The sequence below is a fragment of the Sturnus vulgaris genome, unplaced genomic scaffold (assembly GCF_052056855.1).
Source record: "Sturnus vulgaris isolate bStuVul1 unplaced genomic scaffold, bStuVul1.hap1 Scaffold_195, whole genome shotgun sequence".
Taxonomy (NCBI): Eukaryota; Metazoa; Chordata; class Aves; order Passeriformes; family Sturnidae; genus Sturnus; species Sturnus vulgaris.
Genome location: NW_028276170.1, coordinates 13,635,889 through 13,659,114, shown reverse-complemented (window position 1 = coordinate 13,659,114; position 23,226 = coordinate 13,635,889). Strand labels below are relative to the sequence as shown.

Here is a 23,226-nt window from a genome sequence, read left to right as displayed (position 1 = left end):
GGGCTCAGCTCCGGGGTGTCCTGCAAGGAACGCTCTGGGAGGGGAGGGGTACCGGGAGATGGGGGGTGTGGGGCTGGGGGCTGCTGGAGGATGGATTGTGTTGGAGTGGGGGTGTCCCCACAGGGTCCCCAGCTGCCTTTGGATCCCTGCCTGCCCCCCTCGGCCCCCCGGGTGCCCGGTCCCCTCCAGGGGCAGCTGCCCCGTGCAGGAAGCTGCAGGGATGCGGGGAGCGGGGCTGGATCCGTGCCACAGCCGGGATGGACTCTGTGCCAGGGCTGGGCTTGTGGCCAGGGCTGGGGGCTGTGCCAAGCCGGGCTTTGGCCTGGGGGCTGTCAGGGAGGGCGCAGGGAGGAGTCCCGGCAGGGATAAAGGTGCTCCTGCCCTGCTGCAGCCTCAGCCAGCGCTGCCCAGTGCGAGAGGAAGATGAAGGTGGCTGTGCTCAGCGTGGCCCTGCTCTTCTCCATCCTGCTGTGCCTGCCGGCACAGAGCGAGGTGAGGCTCCAAAGGCACGGGCTGGGCTCAGGTCTGAGGGCTCTTCCCAATGCAGGGGCTCCGCCGGGCTCCCCGGCCCCGGGCCGTGCCGCTTTCTCCTCGCCACCATTGCCTCTGTCCTTCCCCTTGCCGCAATTCAACTCCCGCTGCCAGAGCCCGGCTTCCCCACGGATGCTCGGACCCGGCTCCTCCCTGCGAGGGCCCCAGAGCTTTCCTGTGCTGCTATCCCCAAATCCCGTCCTTTTGGGCCTCCCCATCCCATCCCATCCCATCCCATCCCATCCCATCCCATCCCATCCCATCCCATCCCATCCCATCCCATCCTCTTGATCCCCTCGGGCATCTCCCCAGCATCTCCTCTGTTGCCCACACAAGAACAAAGGCCAATCCCAAACTAGGCTGAAGTGGGACCAAGAGGTCCAAACTCATTTAAGTACAGACTAGGCTGAACTCGGCCTAACTGGGATGAACTGTTCCAGTCCCAAGCCAGGCTGAGCTGGCACAAACTGGGAAATGCCTCCCCCTCTGCCCCTGGTCCCCTCAAACCCCCAGATGATTCCCAGGGTCTTCTTTCCAATCTTTGCCCTCAGTTCATTGCCTTCCACCCTGCAGTGATGTTCCCAAATCCCCTGGCACCCCCTGCTCAGAGCAGAGGACAGCCATGGGTGGGAGGTGGGGGGCTGGGGACTCCTGTGTCCCCCCAGCCCCTCAAGGGCCAATCCTGACCAACCTTTTGCTCTCCTTGCCCAGGCCACCTCTGATGGCAGTGGTGGAGCTCTATGTGCTGGGGTAAGTCCTGGAGCTGGGTTCACCAGTGTGGGAATTGGGGGGAAGTTTGGTCACCCCCAATCTTTACTAGGACTGGGGACACCCCAGTGACATCTCATGCTCTCTCCACAGCGAGTTGGTGGCATTGCTTTTGGCAAGGTGAGTACCCCGAGTTCTTCTGCTGAACCAGGCCCTCCCCTCTCATGGCCATGACCCTCCAGGCCATCCCAGTGCACCCCAGTGCGTGCCTGTACATCCCAGAGCTTCCCAAGGCTGCCCCTTCCCCAGGGTCCCCATTGTATTCCCACCCATCTCAGTGCACCCCAGGCACCCCAAAGATCCCCATGCCCAGTCCACTTCCTCTCCTCTTTCCCTCCACTCCCTTCCCTTTCTCATTCTCCATGACAGTATCCCCAAATCCCCCTCCTGGACTCCCAAAGCCCCTCCCAAACCCAACAATTTTGGTTCTCTTGCTTTCCCCTGCCCCAGCCACCTCCCACTTCAGCCCCCATGTCCCCCCACTGGAATTCCTGCCTCCCCACCTGCATTCCCCCATTCCCATCCCTTCAACTCCCCCAGCCCCATCCCCTGGGTCCCCAAGTTCCCCCAGTTCTGTGTCTTTGGGGCCCTCACATCCCACTCCATCCCCTCCTCCTTGGAGGCCCCAAATTCCCCTCGCTCTCCTCGTCTCCATCCCCACCGTGGTCCCTGCAGGAACAGGGATCGGGTGAAACTGCTTGGAGTGGGACTGCGGGGAGCAGAAGGGATTTTCCCACTCAGATTGGGGGCAGCCACGGGGCGTGGGGACACCTGTGACCCGCTGAGTCCCACAGGGGCCATTCCAGACTAAACCTTTGCTCTCCATCTGCAGGTAGTCATAGGAGGAGCTGCAGGTGGATGCATTGTGGTAAGTCCTGGAATTGGGGCACCAGTGTGGGAACTGGGGGCCAGTTGGGTCCCCCCGTGCCCTGCTGGGACTGGGGACACCCCAGTGACCAGTGACATCTCCCCATCTCTCTGCAGAAGAAGAACGGCGTCCAACGAGTGAAGAGGTCTGAGGTGGGTACCCGCAGTTCTGTTGGGCCCAGAGCTTCCCCTGTCCTGGTCATCACCCCCCAGTGCACCCCAGCACACCCCACTGTGCCCCAGTACACCCCAGCCTGCCCCAGTATCTCCCAACCAGCCCCAGTATCCCCCAGTGTGGCTCTAACCCCCCCTTTCTCCCCAGCCCCTCGTGGCTGAGCAGGTGGAGCTTCTGCGGGAGTGATGCCCGGCTGCCCCTCTGGATGCCCTGGTGAGAAATCTTGGGGGTTCTCCAGCCCCACAAAAGATCCTCGGGGACCAGGGCAGAGCCTTGAGCCCTGTGGGGTGGGCAGAGCTTGGGAAAGTCATAGGGACATGGAGGGGGCTGTCCCTGATCCATGTGCTGGGGTTCGGTGGACAGAGCTGTCCCCAAGGCTTTCCTTGCACTGGGGGGCTCTAGGGACACCCAGTGTCCCTGTGGGAGCTGCAAGGGCTCTGGGAGGTTTTGGGATATTCCAGGGTGAGAGGCTCTGGGAGCCCCATGGATGTCAGGAGCCAAGTCCAGTCCCAGGTGTATCCGGGGCTCCAAATCCCTTCTCCTGCTGCAGGTCCCTGCAAAGAGAGGGGTGGGAACAAGGTCCCTCTCGTGTCCCAGTGGACACAGGTGTCACGACTTGGGCTTTGCCCTTCAGGTCTGGAACTGGTGATGACACCCAGGTCCTGTCCCCCTCCAGCAGCATGAGGAGATGATCATCTCTGGATAATCCCCCTGATCCCCTGGGAGCCCTGGGAATGTCTCTGGAATAATCAATAAACCCCTTCAGCAAAACAACTCTGTGTATGCACGTGTGCCTGTTCTCATATCCGTGTGTGTGTTCCCCTGTCCATGTGTGTGTTCCCACATCCATGTGTGTTCCTGTGTCTCTGTGTGTTCTTATCTCCATGTGTGTTCCCATGTCCGTGTTCCTGTCCCTGTGTGTTCTGTGGCCCTTGCTCATCCCTGCGAGTCTCCAGTCCCTCCCCCACCATGACCAGAGTGACTCCAGGGGCTCCCAGGGGTCTCTCTCTCCCCCCACACCACTGTGTGCCCTGGGCAGGGCAGGCTGGGACACCCTGGAATGTCCCCCTGGAGCTGGGAGGGACGAGGGGCACCCAGAGCAGCCTCTGGAGCCCCCAGGGTTTGGGGCACAGAGGGAAACAGGTTCTGCCCAGGGCTCTGGGAGCCCCATCCCCAGGGAGCACAGGCTGGGCTCGGGGCAGGAGAGGATCATGGCCAGGAGCCTGGAGCCCTGGCTCCTCTGCTCCGTCTGGGAGTGACAGAGCTTCCCTGGCCAAGGATCAGCACTCGTGGCTTCATGGCTCTTGGCAATGAGGGGGTTAAGGTCACTTGAAGAATCTTGGGCTGTTCAGATCCCATCCTTGAGGTGCCTCTGCCCAAATTCAGGGACAAATGGGACCAAAGTCAATAGTATGGAATTTATTGAACAATAAAATGCCAGGGAGAGAAAGGAGGAAGGGCAGGAAGAGAGGGAGAAGGGAGGGAGAGAGATCAATCAGAAGGTCAGCACCACCCATGGATCCAGCAGTGTCCTGTTGGTCCTTCTTCCCCTGGAGCTTTTGGGTGATGGGGGGGTCCTGAGGTCATTCTGAACTTCTCCCTGTTTATCCATTTTAGCAAACTCAGGAATCAGTGCTCATGGGCTACACCCCTCTCTAATGCCATTGGTTTAACGATTCCCTGGCCTTGGGTGCTGATGATTCCAGGCTCAGGCTGACTCTTCTGTTCAGCTGGAGGTTTCTGGGCTTGGTGGTGGCCATGGGTCAGTGGTCACCATCTGCCCCTCTGGAATTCCCTTTGACCCAGTCACAGCTGATTCCAGCACCAGTGCTGGGTTGGATTTCCTTGTCCACCACCAGGGTCCATTCTGATCCCCCAGCTTTGTTTACCTCCCCCAAGGTCCAAGATGGCCTGAGGACAATTGTCCCACCTTGATCTTACCTTAGGGAGCTCCATTCTGTGCTTGTCTCTTGGCAAAATCCCCCTGTGGGGACAGTGTTTGGGATGGGCAACTGCTGCTCCTTAGTCCCAACACCAGTGGAGCCTCCCCAGCCCCCAGGAGTCCTGCCTGGGTGTCCCCGAGGTGTCCCCTAAGTGTTCCAGCCCAGTGACCCCCCGGTGACCCCCTCCAGCCCCACTTCATGCAGGTCCCAGAGCACAGCGAGGTCTTTGAGGGTCTGGACTGTGACATCTTTGAGGCTCCAGAGCCGATGGAGCTGCCAGTGCTGGTCCCCATCGAGATGTGAAATGCCCTCAATAAGGAGCAGGGGTGGCCTTCATCATCACCATCATCTTCATCACCACAACCACCCACATCATCAGCCTTATCCTCTGCAACATCATCATCTTCATCTTCATCACCCACACCCTTGACACCATCACCCTGACACTGCTCACACCATGTCCCCACAGCCCCCTGTCCCAGCATTCCCAATCCCCCCAGTCCCATGGGCCCATGTCCCACCTGAACCCTGCCCTCTGCTCATGGGTCACCTCCATGGTCACCTTCACGGTCCAAGGTCACCTCCAGCTCTTCCCTGTCCCCACCCTCTCACTTCCTGTGTCCCTTCGACCATCTCCAGGTGCTCTTGACCATCTCCATGCCCCCACTACCATCTCCCTGTCCCCTCCTCATGTCCCACCACCACATCCCGTTCACCTTGAACATCTCCATATCCCCCCTCATGTCCTCCCCATGTCCCCACCACCTCTCCACATTTCACTGCTCATCTCTGTCCCCAGTTCCATCTTCCTGTCTCCTCCAGCTCCTCCCTGTCCCCTCCAAATGTGCCACCACCATGTCCAGGTCACCTCCACGATCTCCAGGTCTCCTTGACCATCTCCTCCTGGCTACCATCCCCATCCCCATGACCCCACCACCATGTCCATGTCCTCTCCATGTCTCCAACTCCATGTCTGGGTCCTCTCTTGTCCCTGCCCCCACTGTCATCTCCATGTCCCCTCTGCTGTCCCCTCCACCATGGCTCGGCCACCTCGATCTCTTCCCTGTCTCCCCCTTGCAATGTCCCTCTGTTCCCCTCTTCCCCCATCTCCATCTTCTGCCCTCATCCCAACCTTGTCCAACCCCTCGGCCCCAGCCCCGCCCAGAGGAACACCCCTGGCACTGTCACCACACCCCTGGCACTGTCACCACCCCCTCTCCCCCGCCCCCACCTTGTTTTCCCTTTCACATCCCAGTGTTCCTATCACAGCTACTGCGGGAACACCCCTGTCACTGTCACCTCCTGTCACCCCCATGTGTCCATCACCCCCGATGCCTCTGTAACCCGCCCCACGTGACACTGATGGGATGTGGCAGGGTCTGAATTAGGGGGGGGTCAGGTTGGGGGAATCACCTGACGTCATCTGGTGTCACCCCAAGTGTCCCCCCCGTCCGTGGGGCGCCACCCAAGTGTCCCCAATGTCCTCGCCACGCTCATTTACTGTCTATAAAGGGAATTTCCCCTCCCCCATCCCAAACCGCCTGCGGGTTTTTTGGGGGGTGGGGACCCCCAGGGCAGCCAATCACAGCCCAGGGTCGGGCATTGGGGCGAGGCGGGCCACGCCCCCCCAGGTAAGAACCCCCGAGCCCCAATTCGGGCTTCAGTCGCCTCCAACCCTGGACAGGTCAGTGGGGCGCCCCTCCCCCACCTGGGAGTCTCGGGAAGGGGAGGGGGAGGGGTGGGTGATGTGGCCACTCCGGACCGGACTTTGGACCCCCCTGAGCTGGGGGCAAGGGGCAGCAGGGAGGAGGGGGACCCACATTTTGGGTGCCCATGGAGGGGCGGGACCCACATTTGATCTCCTTCCTGGACTCCCAGATCCATCCCAGGACCCCAATAACTCCCAGAATACCCCCTGCACCCAAAAATATTTTCCAAAATCCCCTTAGAACCCCAATATCTCATCCAGAACCCTCCTAGGACCCTCAACCTCCCCCCAGGAGCCGCCCAAAATCCCCTTCCCAGGACGCAATAACCTCCCGACAAGCCCTTCCCAGGACCCCAATATCTCTTCAAGGACCCTCCTGGGACCCTCAAACGCCGCAGCAACCCCTCAAAATTCCCCAAATCCTACAAAGACTAATCCAAATTTCCTCCTCAATACTTCAATACCCTGAACTGGGGGGATCGTGTGTTGGGTAACTCTAAATTTTGGTGTTTGTCGTTGGGTGAACCCCAACTTTGGGGCCAGAAGACACCCTTGAATTGGGGGGCTCTGGGGAGAGGACCCCGATTTGTGGGGATCAATCCGTGGTAGGGACCCCAATTTTAATTCAAAGACAGAGGGAGCCCCCATTTTACCCTGCCCCATACTCTTCTGAGGGATTGGGTGTCACTCTGGGGTTCCCAAAGACCAACCCAAATTTCCCCCTCAACACCTCAAAACCTCTCCAGACCCAAATATCTCCCTGAAAATCCTTCCTGCATCCCAAGACCCTCTCGGGGACCCTCCTAGGACGCCAACAGCCCCTCCCCAAGATCCCAAATCCCTCCCCACGACCCCAAATCCCTCTCCACGACCCCTAATCCCTCTCCATGACCCCAAATCCCTCTCCACGACCCCTAATCCCTCTCCATGACCCCAAATCCCTCTCCACGATCCCAAATACCTCCCCACGACCCCAAATCCCACTCCCGCAGCCCCCAAGCAGCGCCTCTGTCTCTCTGCCCAGGCTCCCCTGGACCATGGCCCGCTCGCCCCCGGCCCGCTCGCCGCCCCCCGCCCGGGGCTGGGCCCCCCCGCCCCCCCCGCACCGCCTGCGCTCCCTGGCGCGCTCCTGGCTGGACGAGGACGCGCCCTGGCCGGACGCGGCGGTGGCGACCGTGGGGGACAGCGCGACCCGAGCGCAGCTGCTCAGCAAGGCCGGGGGGCACTCGGGGGGTGTCCTGGCCGGGGGCCCCTTGGCCGAGGCCGTTTTCGGGGTGTCGGGGTGCCGGGTCACCTGGAGGGTGCCCGAGGGGGCGGCGCTGCCCCCCGGGCGGGTGTTGGTGGCCGAGGTGGAGGGTCCGGCCATTGTTTCATGTGTCCCCTCAGTGTCACAATGACCCCACAGTTCCATGTGTCCCCTCAGTGTCACCATGGTCCCATGGCTCCAAGACACCCTGCCATGTCACAATGGCCCAATGGTTCCATGTTTCCCCTCACGTCACAATGGCCCCAAAGTGTCATGTGTGCCCTCAGTGTCACAATGTCCTCACAGTTCCACCTGTCCCCTCATTGTCACAGACGAGCAGCACTGGAGTGGGAGCAGCACCACTGGAGGGGTTGCAGCTGCACTGGAACAGGAGCAGTGGCTGTGGAACAACAGGGGAGAAGCTGTGGAACACAAGTCCTGTGAGGAGCAGCTGAGGGAGCTGGGAATGTTTATCCTGGGGAAGAGGAGGCTCAGGGGAGACCTCATCACTCTCTACAACTCCCTGACAGGAGGGTGCAGCCTGGTGGGGGTCGGGCTCTTCTCTTAGGGAACAGGGACAGGACAAGAGGACACAGCCTTAACTGCACCAAAGGAAGGTCCTCCCGTGTCTCCACCCATGTCTCAGTTCAGTGTCTTTATTTTAACCCCAGTGTTGGATGTTTTAAAGGGATGAAGAGAAATGAAAAGCAAATCAAGGCCAAAAGAAAACGATTTCTGTGTCTGTGTGAGCTGAGGATCCACGTGCTTGGGCGGAAGAAACTTTTTTTGGAGGGGTTTCCACCCCACTGTCTCCAAAATCTTGGTCTTTACCTGACTTCATCACCCTTTGGCTGGAGAAGACACCCCTGGGCAATAGGAAATCAAAATCCTGGAATCACTGAGGTTAGATGCAGTGGTTTGGGTTTATTAATTTTAAGGTTTTTTTGTTGTGAAATAGGATTAGGAGGAAGGCAAAAAACGGGCTTAACGTTACATGGTATAAAGAGAAATTTTACTTTCAGAAACTAAGGAAAAAACCCTTAGAATAAAACTTTAGACTACTGTTTTTTCTTCCATACATTTTTTTTAATACTGAAAACTTATAAAAACCAACTCAGTTAGTTTTCCATCTTTAGAATAGTTTTTTACTAACTTACTTGAAAGAATAGACTTTTTCTCAGAATATGGAGATTTTTTCACAAGAAAACTGTTTCTTGTGGTTTTGATGATACAGTGATTAGCCTCCCAGGATAATGGAAATCTGCTTACTATCTAAAACCTCTCTATTCAGACTAAAAGTTTTTCTCATAACTTTTATTGAGTACTATATTAACTTTGGGGCACACTTTAAAGATTACAACAGTTTAAAGAAAAGCTTACTTTATTTTTGAGAACACAGAGGGTTCTTTTCTTTTTCTTTTTTTTGGGGGAACAACAAGTGTGTATTTATTATTTAAACTTAGGGGATAACAGCAATTTTATATTGTTTTTATATTGTTTCTGTGTATATTACTTTTTAAAAATTATTATTTTATTTATTTTTTATTTATTTAGGAGAGAGAAAAAAGTACCTGTAAAGTTTTATTCTGGGCATTTAAAGAGTTAATACCTTGCCCGGGCAGCAGAGGGTTTTGTGATTTTTCCCAAGTAGGGCAGTCGGAGTTATTTACAATAAAGAGTCTTTCAAGGCCACGCTGGGGGCTGGGTGAGGACTGTAGGGTTTAGTCAGAGGAGCCGTGATGAGTTTCTGGTTTCATGGCTGTTCTCCAGCACCCGCTGCACTCAATTCCAGCCACGGGCCGGGGGTTCTTCCTCCACCCTGCCCAGCAGGGCACCACCAGAAGATAGGATTGAACACAGAAGATTTTCTAGAGTTGAATATGAACAAATTCATTCTCCCCAAGGAATTCCCAATGTTGGTTTGCATCCTGATGGACTTTCCTGCCCCTGCATTCAGGATGATGGAGAACCCCCCAGCCAGGTGTCTTCCCAACACGGATCACCAGGGCTCTGCCCAACGGGGGTCACTGGGGATCATCCAACACCGATCCTCCCATGGGAGATGGAGCTGGAGCAGAGCACGAAGCTCTTCCTACACTTGGGGCTCTCACAGGGCTTCCCTTAGTGGTGACTCTGTTGGTGTTGGGTCAAGGTTGAGCTCCTGGAGAAGCTCTTCCCACACTCAGGACACTCGTAGGGCCTCTCCCCAGTGTGGATGCGCCGGTGGACAGTGAGTTTGTCGTTGCGTTTGAATCGCCTCCCGCAGTCGGGGCAGCGGAAGGGCCTCTCCTCTGTGTGAATCCGCTCATGTTTGAGGAGATCGGAGCTTCTCTGAAACCTCTTCCCACACTTGGGACACTCGTAGGGCCTCTCCCCGGTGTGGATGTGCTGGTGGCTTCTCAGGTTGGAGCTCCACGCAAAGCTCTTCCCACATTCCAAGCAGGAGTAGGGCCGTTCCCCTGTGTGGATCACCTGGTGCCGGAGCAGGTCTGAGCTGTCTCTGAAACCCTTCCCACATTTCCCACACTCATAGAGATTTTTCCCAGTGTGGATCATCTGGTGCCGGATCAGCCTGGAGCTGTGGCTGAAACCCTTCCCACATTCCAAGCACCTGTGCGGCTTCTCCCCTCCAGGAGGCTTCTCCACCAGCTCTGAGCTCTGCCTGGATCTCCGGCCGCCTTCCCGGCTCAGGGAGGGTCTTTCCTCCTCGCAGCTCCCTGGGCTGGGATTGTAGCCCCTCCTTTTGACAGATCTCTGGGGCTTTTCCTCGTTCTCCATCTGCCAATGCCTTGGGAATGACAAATCCTGGTTTGGGGAAAGAACAAGGGAAGAGCGCCTTGGCCAAGGGGTTCCTCTTGGCCCAAGTGCAACTCAGGAAGACATTGAGCATCTTGTGTCTGTAAGAATCTCCAGAACACCAAGATTCAGCACAAAAATCCTCCAAACATCATGACACAGATCGAAAACCCCCCAAACACACAGATTTAGCCAAAAGTCCCGACAAAATAAAAAGATTCAATCCCTTCTCCTGCTATCCCCAGGCCCAGCACCCACTGCCGGCTCCCTCTTCCCCCCAAACCCACAGCATCCCAGCGCAGGGGCAGCGATGGAGCTGGGGCAGCTCGGGCTGGGGCAGCGCTGGGCTCTCGGCCGCTCCCGCCCGCACTCGCTCCCCACTGCAGCCGCTGCCGCCACCACAGCGCGGGGGGGCCCGGCCTTGGCGCTCCCAACCATGACTGCATTCAAGTGACAGAGCTCCAGAGCCAGGCTGGGAGAGATTTAGGAGACATTCCCTGGCCTGAGGGACAAAATGTGTTTATGGATGGGTCTTCAAGGGCAGGAGAAGGGAAAAGAGCTCCAAGACACGCTCTGATGAAGGAAAGGGAATTAGACCAAGCTCAGGTTACCCCTGCATGGTCAGCTCAACCGGCAGAGCTGGGTGTGCTTGGAAGAGCCTGGCACTGAAATGCCCTGAGCAGGAAGGCTCAAATATCTTCTGGCGACAGCATGGCAGCTAACAGGGTGAAAAAAGCAATTCTGACTTCTGTTGAGTCGACTGGTGCTGTGCTTCAGACAGAAAACACAGCACTCTCTGATCCATGTGAAAAAGGCCTCTTTATTTTTCTGACTTCTTCTTAAACACCTTTCTTAATGTTCCCAGGTAAGCGCCTGTGATTGGTTCCGAGTTTAGGCTGCTCAGCCCTCTGAGCAATAGCCCCTGCAGCTTAGGACAGAATTGAAGATAGACAAGGATGTAACCCAATGAGTTCCAGCCTATCTCTGCTCTCTGGGGGCCTGTCTATTATGCCAGGCCACTTCTCTTAGCAGTGGCCAAATTCACTGCCCAGTGTAAGCCAGCTAACACTGTAACATTGTTCAGCAATCACTGGATTGTTTATTAAGGTATTTCTAAAACAACTCCAAGATAAAGGATTGTGGAAAAAACAGACTCTCAGATGGGGAACTCTTTTTACAGCAAAGATCCTTCAGGGGGTTATGGCTACTTTAGGAATACAATGGGACCTCCACAAGCCCTGGCACCCCCAGAGCTCAGGGCAGGTAGAAAGAAGGAATGGGGAAATAAACAAACTCCTTTGGAAGCTGGTGATAGAAACCAAGATGCAATGGATACAGCTTTTGCCATTGGCTTGGGCAAGAATAAGAGCCAGACCCAGGGCAGATATTCAATTATCTCCCTTGGAAGTGATCTTTGCAATTCATTGCCCTGGTAATTCTCCACCTAGTGCAGGGTGGAGATAAGGGATGTATATTTCAAGCAGTCTGTGGCCAGAATCCTGTCTCTTGGGAAATCTCTGCCACAGGAAGCTGGGCTGGCACAGAGCCTGCCTTGGCACTTTGCTGTTCACAACATCCACCCAGGCCATCGGGTCCTGCCTAAGGAGTGCAAAGAAGCACCACTGGTGGCCAAGTGCCGTGGCCCATTCCAAGAGTCCCTGAGCACAGAAACAGCCGCCAGCACAGCTCAACACGGGGGGACCCCTCACCCTGGGCTCAGGGGCTCTCAAGCCCCGGAGATTTGGAATTCCCGGCTGCAGGAGCAGCATGGGAGGGCACCACTGACCCTGCACTGAAGGCAACGCAGCAGCAGCCAGGGCTCCACATCGGGCCAAGCCCCTGGGCCTGCCCACAGATCCTCTGCTGAAATCCTCTGCCTGGGCACCCTCCTTTGGCATCTCCACACACTGGGGCCAATCCTTGCTGCCACTGCTGGAGCTTCGCTGCTTTCTGTGCCTGCACTGCCACAGCTGCTGGGGAAGACAACGGCACAATTCCACTCTGCCCCTCAGTTACACTCACACACTGGGCTGCCGGGGATTCCCTTGCTGGAATATATACCAAGTTGAAAAATGTTTTCAGAATTATTTCTCTAGGCAGGCTTGATTTGCATTTGTCTTGGAGAAAGGAATTATTAAGTGTGTTTTTAAAGGGATGTTACACTAAATGAACGTGAGTTTAACATCTCAACAGACTGGGAATAGCCCAAAAGATTCCCACAAAGCTAACAAACAACAGCGAAACATCAGCAAACATCAAGGAACACCCACTCCAGACACTGCCCCCGGCATACATGGAGGCACCTGGTCTGGAAAAGGCTGAGAAGGAAATCCAGGAATGTGGACCTAATTAACATCAGAGGAAAAGTAATACGGGGCCAATAGGATACCAAATATTAAGAACTATCCAACTTAGAAGCAATGAACACTAAACCAACGGATTCCAAAGGGTTTAAGACTGTATAAAGTTCAGGAAAAATCCAGTAAAACTCACGTGTCATGGAATGATTTTCTCTGCACACTCAGGCAATTATGTGTGGATGAAATGATTTCTGTTGCACATCCTGCCCAGAATCAAGTAATGCCTTGACTCTCTAACACTAAAGATATCAAGTAAAAAGCAGATTGTGGGGGGGCCACATGTGAGTCACGCAATGCCTGCTCTGGAAGAGAACCTTTGGTTCCAGGCAGTCAGAAGAGCTTTAGAAACACAGATTAAAACTGCTGGGGACAAGTACCCATTTATCATTTGTACTACAACATCAGATTACAAGATGTCCTCGAAATAATAATGAAGCAGACAGACTCAGCTCCTGACCTTCATGACAACCAAACCACGCCAAAGATGAAGGCGACATTTGTGGAAAATTAGATTATTCAAACAGCTATTTGCAAACAGATAATAACGGAAAACTGGTGAAATAGATAACAAATGAAAGTAGAAAGTAGCTCATATTCTGGTAGAAAAGCAGAAAGGATGAGAATTAGACAAGTTTTTGGGGCGCCATGGGTTAAACGAATGCAGTTCCTCCTCTGATGTGCTGCAGCAACTCTCATCTTTTTACCATGCACGACACCTTGCTGAGTGCAGCTCATTCAGCAGGTGAGCAAGGGGATGCAGGTGGCAGCCAGGCTTCCTGATCCAGAAACGGCTACAAAAGGACAGGCAGTGAGGTCACTGAGAATAATCCCAAACCAATGAGGATCCAGGAAAAGAGACTAAGCCAATGGACATTAAAGTCAGTAAAGATAATTACTGAGAAAATAAGAAGAGGATTTGAGTAGAGTAAGATGAATATGCCTGGATATAGGGCCAGGGATTTGTATAAAAGGAAGTAATGGGAGAAACCATCGTTTTCAGAAACTGTTACTAATTTCCAGAGACAGCTGCTCAGCCAAGATCCTGCTCAGTGCCTGACCTTCGAGAAGGAGAAACACTTAACAGAGCCATGAATATCGGATGTTATACAAAAAGAGAGGTACATATTAACGAGGACATGCAGTAGTCGGATCGGGAAGTCTGAGCCTTCAAAGTACCTCAATCGGTGGCGAAAGGGAGAGGGGGAATGCAGCCGGGAAAATGAGAATAAAAAGGAGACTGCGTACTATAACAACTGGAGAGACCGCATGGCAAATGCCGCATGGCGTCTCCCTTTGTTCATGAACGAAGTCACTTTTACAGGACTCCTCTGTCTCCTGAGGGCACACAAACCTCTGGCCACGGGAATTTTCCCGCACAGCCCCGATCACAGGGCAGACACCTCTGTGCCACCCACAGCAACCGGGACGAGCCAGCGCTGCTCCGGCACCGGCTCCTGCCGAGGCCCCAGCGGGAAGGAGACCGCGGGCAGCCGCTCCCGCAGCGCCCTCAGCCCAGCGCCAACACGGGCCGGCACCGGCACAACCAACCCGCCAGAGCCCCCTGCCGCCCCCTCGGCCCGCAGCGAGCCCCGAGCCCCCGCACAACCGAGCGCGGCTCCCACCTGCGCTGGGGCCGCCTCCGAGCTCCACCGCAGCTTCACCGGACTTGGGCAGCTGCCGCCGCTGCCGGGCCCACACAAACTGTCCGACAATGGCGCCTTTGCTGCACCCCGCCTCATGGGCGGGGCTTGTCCCCGCTCTGCCCAATCAGCGCGCGAGAACCACGAGTGACATTGGCACAATCAGCCAATGGCAGCGAGGGCCGGGCTCTGCACACGGCCCAGCCTCGGCCCGCGCTCTCAGGGCCCCCCGGGCTGTGGGAGGGCAAAGGCGGAGATGAGGAACAGCCCTGGAACGGGCCCGGGCCCGAGCCGCCATTGGCCTGGAAACACAAAGTTCTCCGCAGAGAATGTTGGGCAGCAAAATTTCTTTCAGTTTGAAAGACATGTGTTTGCTAGGGAAGGCAGGACTCTCCCTCGGACTGGAGAATGTAAACCCCCTCCCTCTGAATTATTATAATTTTGAAATTAAGGGGGTTTTAATCGAAGATACGAGATAGGAATAACAGTTTCTTACTGATATGTATAACAAGGCAAGAAAACAACAACTGTGGAATTAATAACAAACAGAACCAGGGAGCCGGTGACAGCATTTATGGCCGAGATGGGAAAGGATGGAGGAGAGGATTTGCTTCTCAAAGCCCTGGGGCAGTCAATCCCAGTGCCCCTGCAGGACTCAAAAGCACTAAGCTAGAACAGCAGGAATGAACAAAAGATCTTGGGCTCGTGGACGAGATGTATCAGGCAATTTTTCGGCAGGAGTTGGAACTGCAGGACGTCCCAGCAGGGCAGGGCAGGGCGGGGCTTCAGCGCAGAGAAACTCAGAGCAGCGCTGAAGGAGCAGCGGGCAGCGGCAGCTGGGTGTGAGCAGAGGGTGATCGGTGCCTCTTTTAGTGAGGAAGGGGTTAATAAGGCCTTAGGTCAGTGGCTGCTCTTACGAGCAGAGGCTCACCCCAGAGGAGAAGGAGCAGCAGCTCTGTGCTGGGTCATGGGGACTTCCTCTCCTTGAGCAAGAGCAGCTCCAAACGTGTCTTCCAAAACCCAAAGCCTTGAGTAGCTGCCCACCCCCGCCCTCCTTTTTACCTGGGCCAGGCCAACCTTTTGTTTTCTCAAGCACTAACCAGTAGCTGCAGTTAGAATTTTCTAGCAATTCATGGGAAAAATTCTATAGGTAAGAAGGAACAAAAGAAAAGAAACCTAACCCCCAATAAATAGATAAATATGTAACAACAGTAAATATCTAACAGTAAATAAATATCTAATAGATAAATATCAAACAACAGTAAACATCTAACAACAGATAAATATCTAACAATATATAAATATCTAACAGTAAATATCTAACAGTAGTAATGTCTTGCACAGTTGGCTATCATGCAAAGACGAATCCTGATTATTACAAACAGTTCTTTAGGCACAGAAGAGGAATAATTTAAAACATATTTTTATCTGCATCAGTCTCTGTATTTTCAGTTGTTTCAGGAGCAGAACCCTTAACTCTGGAGCAGTGGATCCAGGGTCCTTTGCCAGCAACTTTGACTGAGGTGAGGGTGGTCTTCAGGACTTGGAATGGTCCTCTCCACTTGGCTTGCAGATGATCACTGTCCCACCACTTCACATAGACCCAGTGTCCAGGCTGGAAGGGATGTGCAGGTGTGTCCAGTCCTATGGGTCTGGATAGCAGGATGGAATTCTGGAGCTTCTGCAACGTGGAACCTAAAGCCATTAGATATCTCTGTAAATCCGGTTTCCCCTTCATGTGAATTTAACCTGGAACAGGTGGAATCTGATATGGCTGCCTGTTGTAATGCAATGGGGGTTTTTCCCTTTGTGACAACTTCACCAGCCTGACCGGGTTACGGTGTGGCTAATAATAATAATAATAATAATAATAATAATAATAATAATAATAATAAGTGGGATGGGAATGATGGTGTGCCTGTGATATCCTTTTAATCCATCTGTGAACATGTGATCTGAGAGGCTGCATCCAAAGACCAGGGGGAGGGATATACACAGGGATACCCGAGGGCAAAGGTCCAAAGACAAATGAGAATTAGGAACGTGCCTAGGCATGCCTGACATGTCCTTACAAATCCCATGGTTTTAGGCTAAAGCCTCTGCATCTGCAGGGCAGGGACCAGACCTAATGTCTAAGGCCTTGCTTTTTAACAGCCTGCCTCCCAAGGTCTTAAATTTGTGCTTTCTTTATAGGGAATTTGGGCTAAATCCCAGTCCATCTCAGCCAAATCGACTACCACAGGAAGGGGCTGGATCCATCTCTGGGGATTGCTCAGGCAGTGATTCCTGCTGGGATGAGAGAGGGTCACGGTGTCACCCTGTCCCTGTCCCCATCCCGCAGGATGGACCTTGCTGGAGCCCATGGAGAGCGGGAGCTGCTCCGGAATTCCACCTGATCCTGTCCCAAACTTGCTCCATCCATCCAACTCATCCTGCTCTGGAACACCTCCCTGATCCCACTTCATCCATCCCACACCAATCCTGCTCCATCTATTCCACGCAATCTCGCCCTACCCATCCTGCCCCAATTCCTTTCTGGAATTCCAACCAATCCTGCCCCATCCATCCCAGCTGATCCCGCTCCAGAATCCAGCCCCGATCCCACTCCACAATTCCATCTGATCCTGCTCTGGACCCCTGCTCTGATCCAGAGTCCCTCCCTGATCCCAATCTATCCAATCATGCCCTGATCCCTCTCTGGAATCCCACCCTCATCCCTCTCCGTACCTGCGGTCAAGCCGTTGTTCCCACATCATTTCCTGCAGAAAGAGAAAATCCATGAGATTCTAGCACGGATCACACACCAGGATTAACCCCAGGATCCATCCTGGGATCTGCACAGAGGGGATCCAGAGCTGGATCCACCACTGGTACTCACTGGCTGCCATGCTGTATTCATTCCTGTCCCTCTTCCCTGTGGAAAAACAGTGGGATCAGCGTTGGTGGCACAGGATTCCCAGAACAGTGCCAAGTGGATCCATGCCCCTTCCCGGCCCCCATCCCGTGCGTTACCGGATTGGTGTTTCCAGACAATGAATCCAATGAGGACAATGAGGATGATGATGGCAGCGATGATGGACACAGCGACCACCACAGTGAGATTCCTGCCAGATGTTGGATCTGGGAAACGAGGGATGGTGAGCAGGGGGAGGGGAATCCCCATTTGGGCATTCCAAATTCCCAATTCCCACATTCCACATTCCCAGCCTCACCCCAAGCGTAGATCCCGGGCCCCGACATTCCGGGATGCTCCACCCGGCACCGGTACTGCTCCCGCTCCTCCGGCCGCGCCTCGATCCTGGCCCAGGTGTGGAAGGTGCCGTCGCTGTTGGGAACGATCCCGCCCCACTCCGTCTCCTGATCCCAGATTTCATCCCCCTTCATCCAGTTGACTGCGATGGAGCTGGGGTAGAATCCGTACGTGTGGCAGGACAAGATCAGCGTCCCGTGTTCCTCTTTTCCAGACACATGGACATCAGGGGGCTCTGGAATGGGATTACGGTGAGAGACATGCATGGAATTCCATGGGAATGGGATGGGGGTGAGATCTGCCCATGGAATTCCCACTTGAATGGGACAGGGGTGAGATCTGCCCATGGAATTCCCACTGGAATTACTGCATTCCCAAGTCCTCCGTTCCCAAGTCCCACATTCCCAAAGGAATTCTGCTCCCACCTTTGTGGTCCAGCTCCTTCTGCCCGTATCTGACGTATTTCTGGAGCCATTCTGGGCATTCTTGCCCCAGGTAATTTGTCCACTCCTCAGCCTCGTTCTCTTCACGTTCCCAGCGCCTCCTGGTGATCTCAGCAGCGCTGTCGGCCGCCACGAATCTCCTGGATCCCAGGTCAAAGGAGACAAATTCCCCCCCGTCATAGCCAAGCCGGTAGGATCCACGGACACTCCCATCGGATACAAGTTCACAGCCATAAAGCCACTGTACGGTGTGGAGACCTGAGGGGATTGCACCCACAGAGACCCATGGAATTATGTCCCAGTCCCAGAGCCCCATTCCAGCCCGATGGAGCCCCAGAATCTGATGGAGACCCACAGAGCCTCATCCCAGCCCCATGGATCCACATCCCAACCCATGGATCACAAGATATCCATACCAGCCTAATGGATCCCCATCTCATCCCCTTGGAGCCCTGTGAATCCACAATCAAGCCCCAGCGATCCCATTCCAGCCCCATGGATCCCCCCACTCACCTCTGCTCTGGTTGTACCGGTCCCGTAGTGTATCCAGGTTCCAGGCATCCACATCCTGGTCCTTCACGTAGTTCTGGGTCTTCCTATCCCAATATCCCGGCTCGGCTCCATCCTCCATCCACTGTGCCAGTGGCACCGCCCGGCCCCGCTCGCTGTCGTAGCGCTCGAAGGGGATCCCATCCACAAACCCCGTGACCATGTACTGGGGGATCCCTGGGCTGGGCTCCGACACGGCCACGTGCAGGAAATGCAGGGAGTAGAGAACTGGGGGGACACGGAGATTTGGGGGCGTTGAGAGAGTTATGGATCAATGAAAGGGGAACTGGGAGAGATGGAAAGGGGGTGCATGGGGTCCCAGTGTCCAGCAATGGGGGCTCAGGGGACTCCCAGTGCCAAGGAAAGGGGGATACAAGGACTGGGAGAGGTGGGATGGGGGTTCCAGGAAAGGTGCCCAGGAAAGAGAGGTCACAAGGTGGGGAGACCCGGGATAACTGGAATGAGGGGCTCGGGGGCCCTTGATGCAGAGGAAAAGGGGGACTGAGAAAAGCAGGAATGGGGGTCCATGGGGTCAGGAAAAGGGAGGTCTGGAAATGGGAAAGGTGGGATGGATGGGAAAGGGGGTGCAGGGGGGGATTGGTACTGGATAAGGGAGTGCAAGGAGGTCCCAGTGCCCGGGAACTGGAAATTCAGGGGGTCCCAGAGCCCAGAATCCCCCCTGGGACCCTCCACGACCTGGAAGAGGCGGGATGGGGTACCCAGGGGGTCCCAGTGCACAAGAAAGAGGGTCCAGGGGTCCCTGGAATTGAGACAAGTGGGTTTTGGGATCTGGGAAAGGCAGGAATGGGGGTCCAGGGGTTTCCTGGGTCACGGGAAAGGGGGAGCTGCGGCAGGGAGAGGCGGGCGGATTCCGGGGACGCAGTTTGGGAGACGCGAAAACGAGACGGGAGTAAAGGGGAATTCCAGGGAATTCATCTGGATCTCCGCTGAGACCAGGACCCCGGGGGACCCCCTGGAACCCCGTTCCAGGAAACGCCGGGAATGGAGAAATGGGGTGACGCAGAAATTTGGGAGATCTGGGGGTCCAAAAGCCGAGGAAAAGGGCGGATCTGGGAATGGGAGTGCAGGGGGCTCCCAGGGCACTGCAGGGGGTGCGGGGGGATCCCAGTCCCGGGTATAGGGGTGCAGGGGGGTCCCGGTGCTGGGGAAGGGAGTACGGGGGAGTCCCCGTACCCAAAACCGAGGGTTCAGGGGTTCCAGTGCTGGGGAATGCGTGTTAAGGGGGAGTTTCCTTCCCGGAATTCAGGGCTCAAGGGGGTTCTGGTTACCCAAAATGGAGGTTCAAGGGGTGCCGGTGACCAGAAATTGGGGTTCAAGGGGATCTCCAGATCTTCTCCAGAAGAGAGGGTACAGGAGGGTCCCTGTCCTGGGGAAGGAGGTACAGGTGGGTCCCAGTGCTGGGGAAGGGGATTTGGGGGGGGTCACACGACCTAAAATGGGGATTCCGGGGGATGTCGTGCCCGGGAACGGAGTTTAGGGGGGTTCCCGGTGTTCGGAAATGGAAATTTAGGGGGATCCTGGTGCCCAGGAATTGCGGTTCAGGGAGGTCCCGGTTTCGGAGGGTCTCACTCACCTTTTGTCGCGCCCCCAGGGCCCCCCAGGAGCCCCAGAAGCGCCAAGAGCAGCCCCAGACCCAGCGCTGGAGCCATCGCTGCCGTCGGCGGTCGCAGCTGTGGCGCAGCTCGAGAGATGCGAAAGTGAAAGTGCCCGAGGGAGCGCGGGGGGGAGGGAGAAAGGGGGAATTCCAGGAAATTCACCTGGATCCGCACCTGGGACACCTCTGGATCCCTCAGAGATCCACCTGAGACCCTGCACAGCCCCGCACTGCGGGACCCCCGGGCCGGGCTGTGCTGGGCTCCCGGACCCTGCGCTCGAACTCTGCCCGGAACCCGCCGGGTTCGGCCCGGAGCGGGGGGAGCTCCGCGATCCAATTTTTCCTGCGGGTGCTGGTCCCACCCCTGGCGGAGCAGGACTGGGCGCTGTGACCCCGATCCCTGATTCCCAGTCTCCTTCTCTCTATCCCTCTCCTGTTCTCTCCTTTTCTTTTGGGTGATCATACATCCCAGAGCGGCTGGAGAGCCCCGTGCCTGTTCGGGTTTCCCAGGAAAAGGAGGCCTGGGGGTGAGGTGCCCCGGGCTGGCCGGGAATGGGGGTCTGGGGGTCCCCGGGGTCACGGAAACAGGGGAGCCAGGGACTGGCAGAGGAGGATTCCCGGGAAAGGGGGTGCAGGGGGGGGTCTCAGTGCCCGGGAATAGGGCAGGGCAGGATCTGGGAAACGACGACGGCTGCTGGGAAGGTACTGGGACAGACTGGGACGCCGAGGTACACCAGGACTGGGACGAGAACCCACTGGGAGCAGAACTGGGGCACCAGGATCATGCTGGGACCACACTGAGGGCTACTGGGAGCACGCAGGGGACAACTGATATATACTGGCAGAGACTGGCAGTGGCATGGATCATCCTAGGATTGACTGGAATCATACTGGGAGTGATCAGATCTGTAGCAGGGGTGATTAAGAGAAACTGGAATAATGCAGTTGTAACTGGGATCATACTGGGAGCAGCTGGCCCAGGCTGGGGTCATACTGGGACTGACGGCGTCCAACTTGGAGTGGCTGGAATAACACTGGAAGTATCTCGGAGTAACTGGGATTATACTGGAGGTGGCAGGGATCAAACCGGACTCATAGTGGAAGTGTCTGGGAGATACTGGGATCATACCGGGGTGACTAGACTTATACTGGGAGCAACTGAGACCATCGGGGGGGGAAATGGCTTCATAGAAGGTGTGACTGGGTTCATACTGGAACTGGGGCGACACTGAACTCTTATTGAGAGGGACTGAGAGTGAAAGGAACCATACTGGGAATGACTGGGGGCGACTGGGATCCTACTGGGAGTGATTTGGAACATACTGGGAATGCCCAGGATCATACAGGGGGAGACTGGGAACCACCGGGGAGGCGGCCCCAGCGCAGGTGGGAGCCGCGCTCGGTTGTGCGGGGGCTCGGGGCTCGCTGCGGGCCTCGGGGGCGGCAGGGGGCTCTGGCGGGTTGGTTGTGCCGGTGCCGGCCCGTGTTGGCGCTGGGCTGAGGGCGCTGCGGGAGCGGCTGCCCGCGGTCTCCTTCCCGCTGGGGCCTCGGCAGGAGCCGGTGCCGGAGCAGCGCTGGCTCGTCCCGGGTCCTGGGGGTAGCACAGCGGTGGCTGCCCCGTCCTCGGGACGCAGCGCTGGGGCCGCCTCCGAGTTCCGCCGCGGCCCCTCCTGGGCCACCACAGACGCTGCGGTAATGGCGCCTTTGCTGCGCCAGGGGCGCCTCGCCTGCAGCACTGGGGCGGGGCTTGTCCCCCTCTGCCCAATCAGAGCGCGAGAACGAGGAGTGACGGCATATTCAGCCAATCGAAGCGAGGGGCGGGCTCTGCACACGGCACGGACTCCTCCTCCCTTTCCCCGAACTCCGCCATTTCTTGGAAACCTCGCCTGAGGCGGGGCCCTGGCGCTGGGCCCGGCCCGGGCAGGAGGCCAAGGAAGCGCTGCTGCCCTGAACCGCCGGGAGCTCGGGGTGAGTCCAGGATGGAGACGGGACCCACCTGCAGCCTCTGTAGGAGCCCCGGCCGGAGCACGGGATGACTGAGAGAGGCCAAAACCTCTCTGTCACTTCCCTCCTCACACTGCGCAGGGAACAGAACACATTAGGAAAGGCTCGAGGGTCTGGATAAGGGTGGGGAGAGTTTAATCACTGGTCAATACACCTGACTTGGGGAAATTAATTGAATTTATTATTGTGATAAATGTGATTCGTGCTAATTGTAGTTATATTAGCAAAATTGTATTTAGATCAATAGAAGATAGTTGTTACAGAGTGAGGGGGGAGATGGGTGAGACAGGACAAAGGACATCTTCCAGATGTTGGGAGTCGAAGGAGGATGTTGGAAGCGAATAGTAGAAGGACGTAGGTCTGATAAGTAGCATTTAGAAATAGAGTTTTGACCTGGAAATGGGCCAAAATGGGACGATTCCAAGCATGGGATTTAATTCAAGTCTTGTTATGGAAAACATCTGCTCAGTCACACAGTGGGCATGCACTACCTGCAGGTCACACAGCGGACACTGATGAAGATGATGAGCCTTCATCGGAAATAAGACCCTCAAAAGGCTGAGAGACCCCCTAACCCATTAGTAGAACATACACCATACAACATAGTGATGTAGATTTTAGGAACAGAAACTAGGAGGAGTTTTCTAGAAACTTCTGTAGCATATAGTATATAAATAGGATTTTTGGCCTTGATGCTTTGGTTCGTGAGGAATGGGAGCCACTCCCCGTATCCCTGGTTGGTTTTGCTTATGCTTTATACGAACCTCAATTATACTAAATTATATTCTCAAATATATGCATTTTGATTGTATTCATCTCCAATACTTTAATTGTGTCCATTTATAATTGTTACTATTAAAAATTTGCTGCTACATTTAATCTTGTTGCTTGATAAATTGGAAAAATAGAACGTCATTCATAACATTATCAAACAAGTCAGAGCAAGAGAATGAGAAAATAATTCTTACGAAAACATCTTCCCCTCACCCTTCCCGAATTTCCCGTTATTCTCCATTCCCTCCCCTGTCCCCACACAGGGGATGGGGGTCACAGTCAGATCGTGTCACTGTTCCCGGTTCCTGTCTGCAGTACAGAGGTGGCTGCCCTGTCCCCGGGACTGTACCTTGGAAGGTTCAGACTTTTCGCTCTGTCCACTCCATCTCCCCCTCCAATGTTGTCACCATCCGCTATTAATGCAGAGCGGGGGTCGTGATGGTTCTTTTGATCTCAAAGGTGCAAACAGGTAAAATGCAGGGGACAAAATCAGTTTATTCAACAACAGAAAATCAGTTTAATCAACAACAGCAATGCATTTCATCAAATGCCAACAA

The 23,226-nt window shown here is 55.3% G+C and overlaps 1 protein-coding gene and 1 long non-coding RNA gene across 5 annotated transcripts; one reads left to right on the top strand and one right to left on the bottom strand.

Moving 5' to 3' along the window:
- The first annotated feature begins 400 nt into the window (after nt 1-400).
- On the top strand, nt 401-2,556 carry LOC148218107 (uncharacterized). Its single transcript, XR_015800592.1, has 6 exons — nt 401-492; nt 1,243-1,281; nt 1,393-1,419; nt 2,132-2,167; nt 2,284-2,319; nt 2,489-2,556. It is a non-coding gene; the product is annotated as an uncharacterized LOC148218107 (long non-coding RNA).
- A 12,698-nt stretch (nt 2,557-15,254) lies between these two features.
- LOC148218106 (class I histocompatibility antigen, F10 alpha chain-like) lies at nt 15,255-20,612 on the bottom strand. 4 transcript variants are annotated; one of them, XR_015800590.1, is made up of 8 exons: nt 19,871-20,612; nt 19,566-19,663; nt 18,241-18,504; nt 17,710-17,985; nt 17,247-17,519; nt 17,047-17,154; nt 16,762-16,948; nt 15,255-15,729 (listed from the first exon to the last, which is right to left on the bottom strand). XR_015800590.1 is itself a non-coding variant. In XM_088158069.1 (8 exons), the coding sequence occupies exons 1-7, from the start codon at nt 20,352-20,354 to the stop codon at nt 16,768-16,770; spliced, it is 1,467 nt and encodes a 488-aa protein (XP_088014195.1). In that variant the 5' UTR covers nt 20,355-20,611; the 3' UTR covers nt 15,255-15,729; nt 16,762-16,767. The 4 variants fall into 4 exon arrangements, 2 of the variants coding, with proteins under 2 accessions (XP_088014195.1, XP_088014197.1); XM_088158069.1 differs by lacking the exon at nt 19,566-19,663 and having other exon boundaries at nt 16,762-16,793; nt 16,913-16,948; nt 19,871-20,611; XM_088158071.1 differs by lacking the exon at nt 19,566-19,663 and having other exon boundaries at nt 15,255-15,715; nt 16,762-16,793; nt 16,913-16,948; nt 19,871-20,611.
- Nucleotides 20,613-23,226: the final 2,614 nt, after the last annotated feature.

What these genes read in the sequence shown, in the direction of transcription:
- LOC148218106 (XM_088158069.1), bottom strand. Translation starts at nt 20,354, where the DNA reads ATGATCACCCAAAAGAAAAGGAGAGAACAGGAGAGGGATAGAGAGAAG. An exon ending in GAAGGAGCTGGACCACAAAG is followed by an intron (nt 17,520 to 17,709) that starts GTGGGAGCAGAA and finishes ATCCCATTCCAG; the next exon opens with AGCCCCCTGATGTCCATGTG. An exon ending in TGTCTGGAAACACCAATCCG is followed by an intron (nt 16,949 to 17,046) that starts GTAACGCACGGG and finishes GTTTTTCCACAG; the next exon opens with GGAAGAGGGACAGGAATGAA.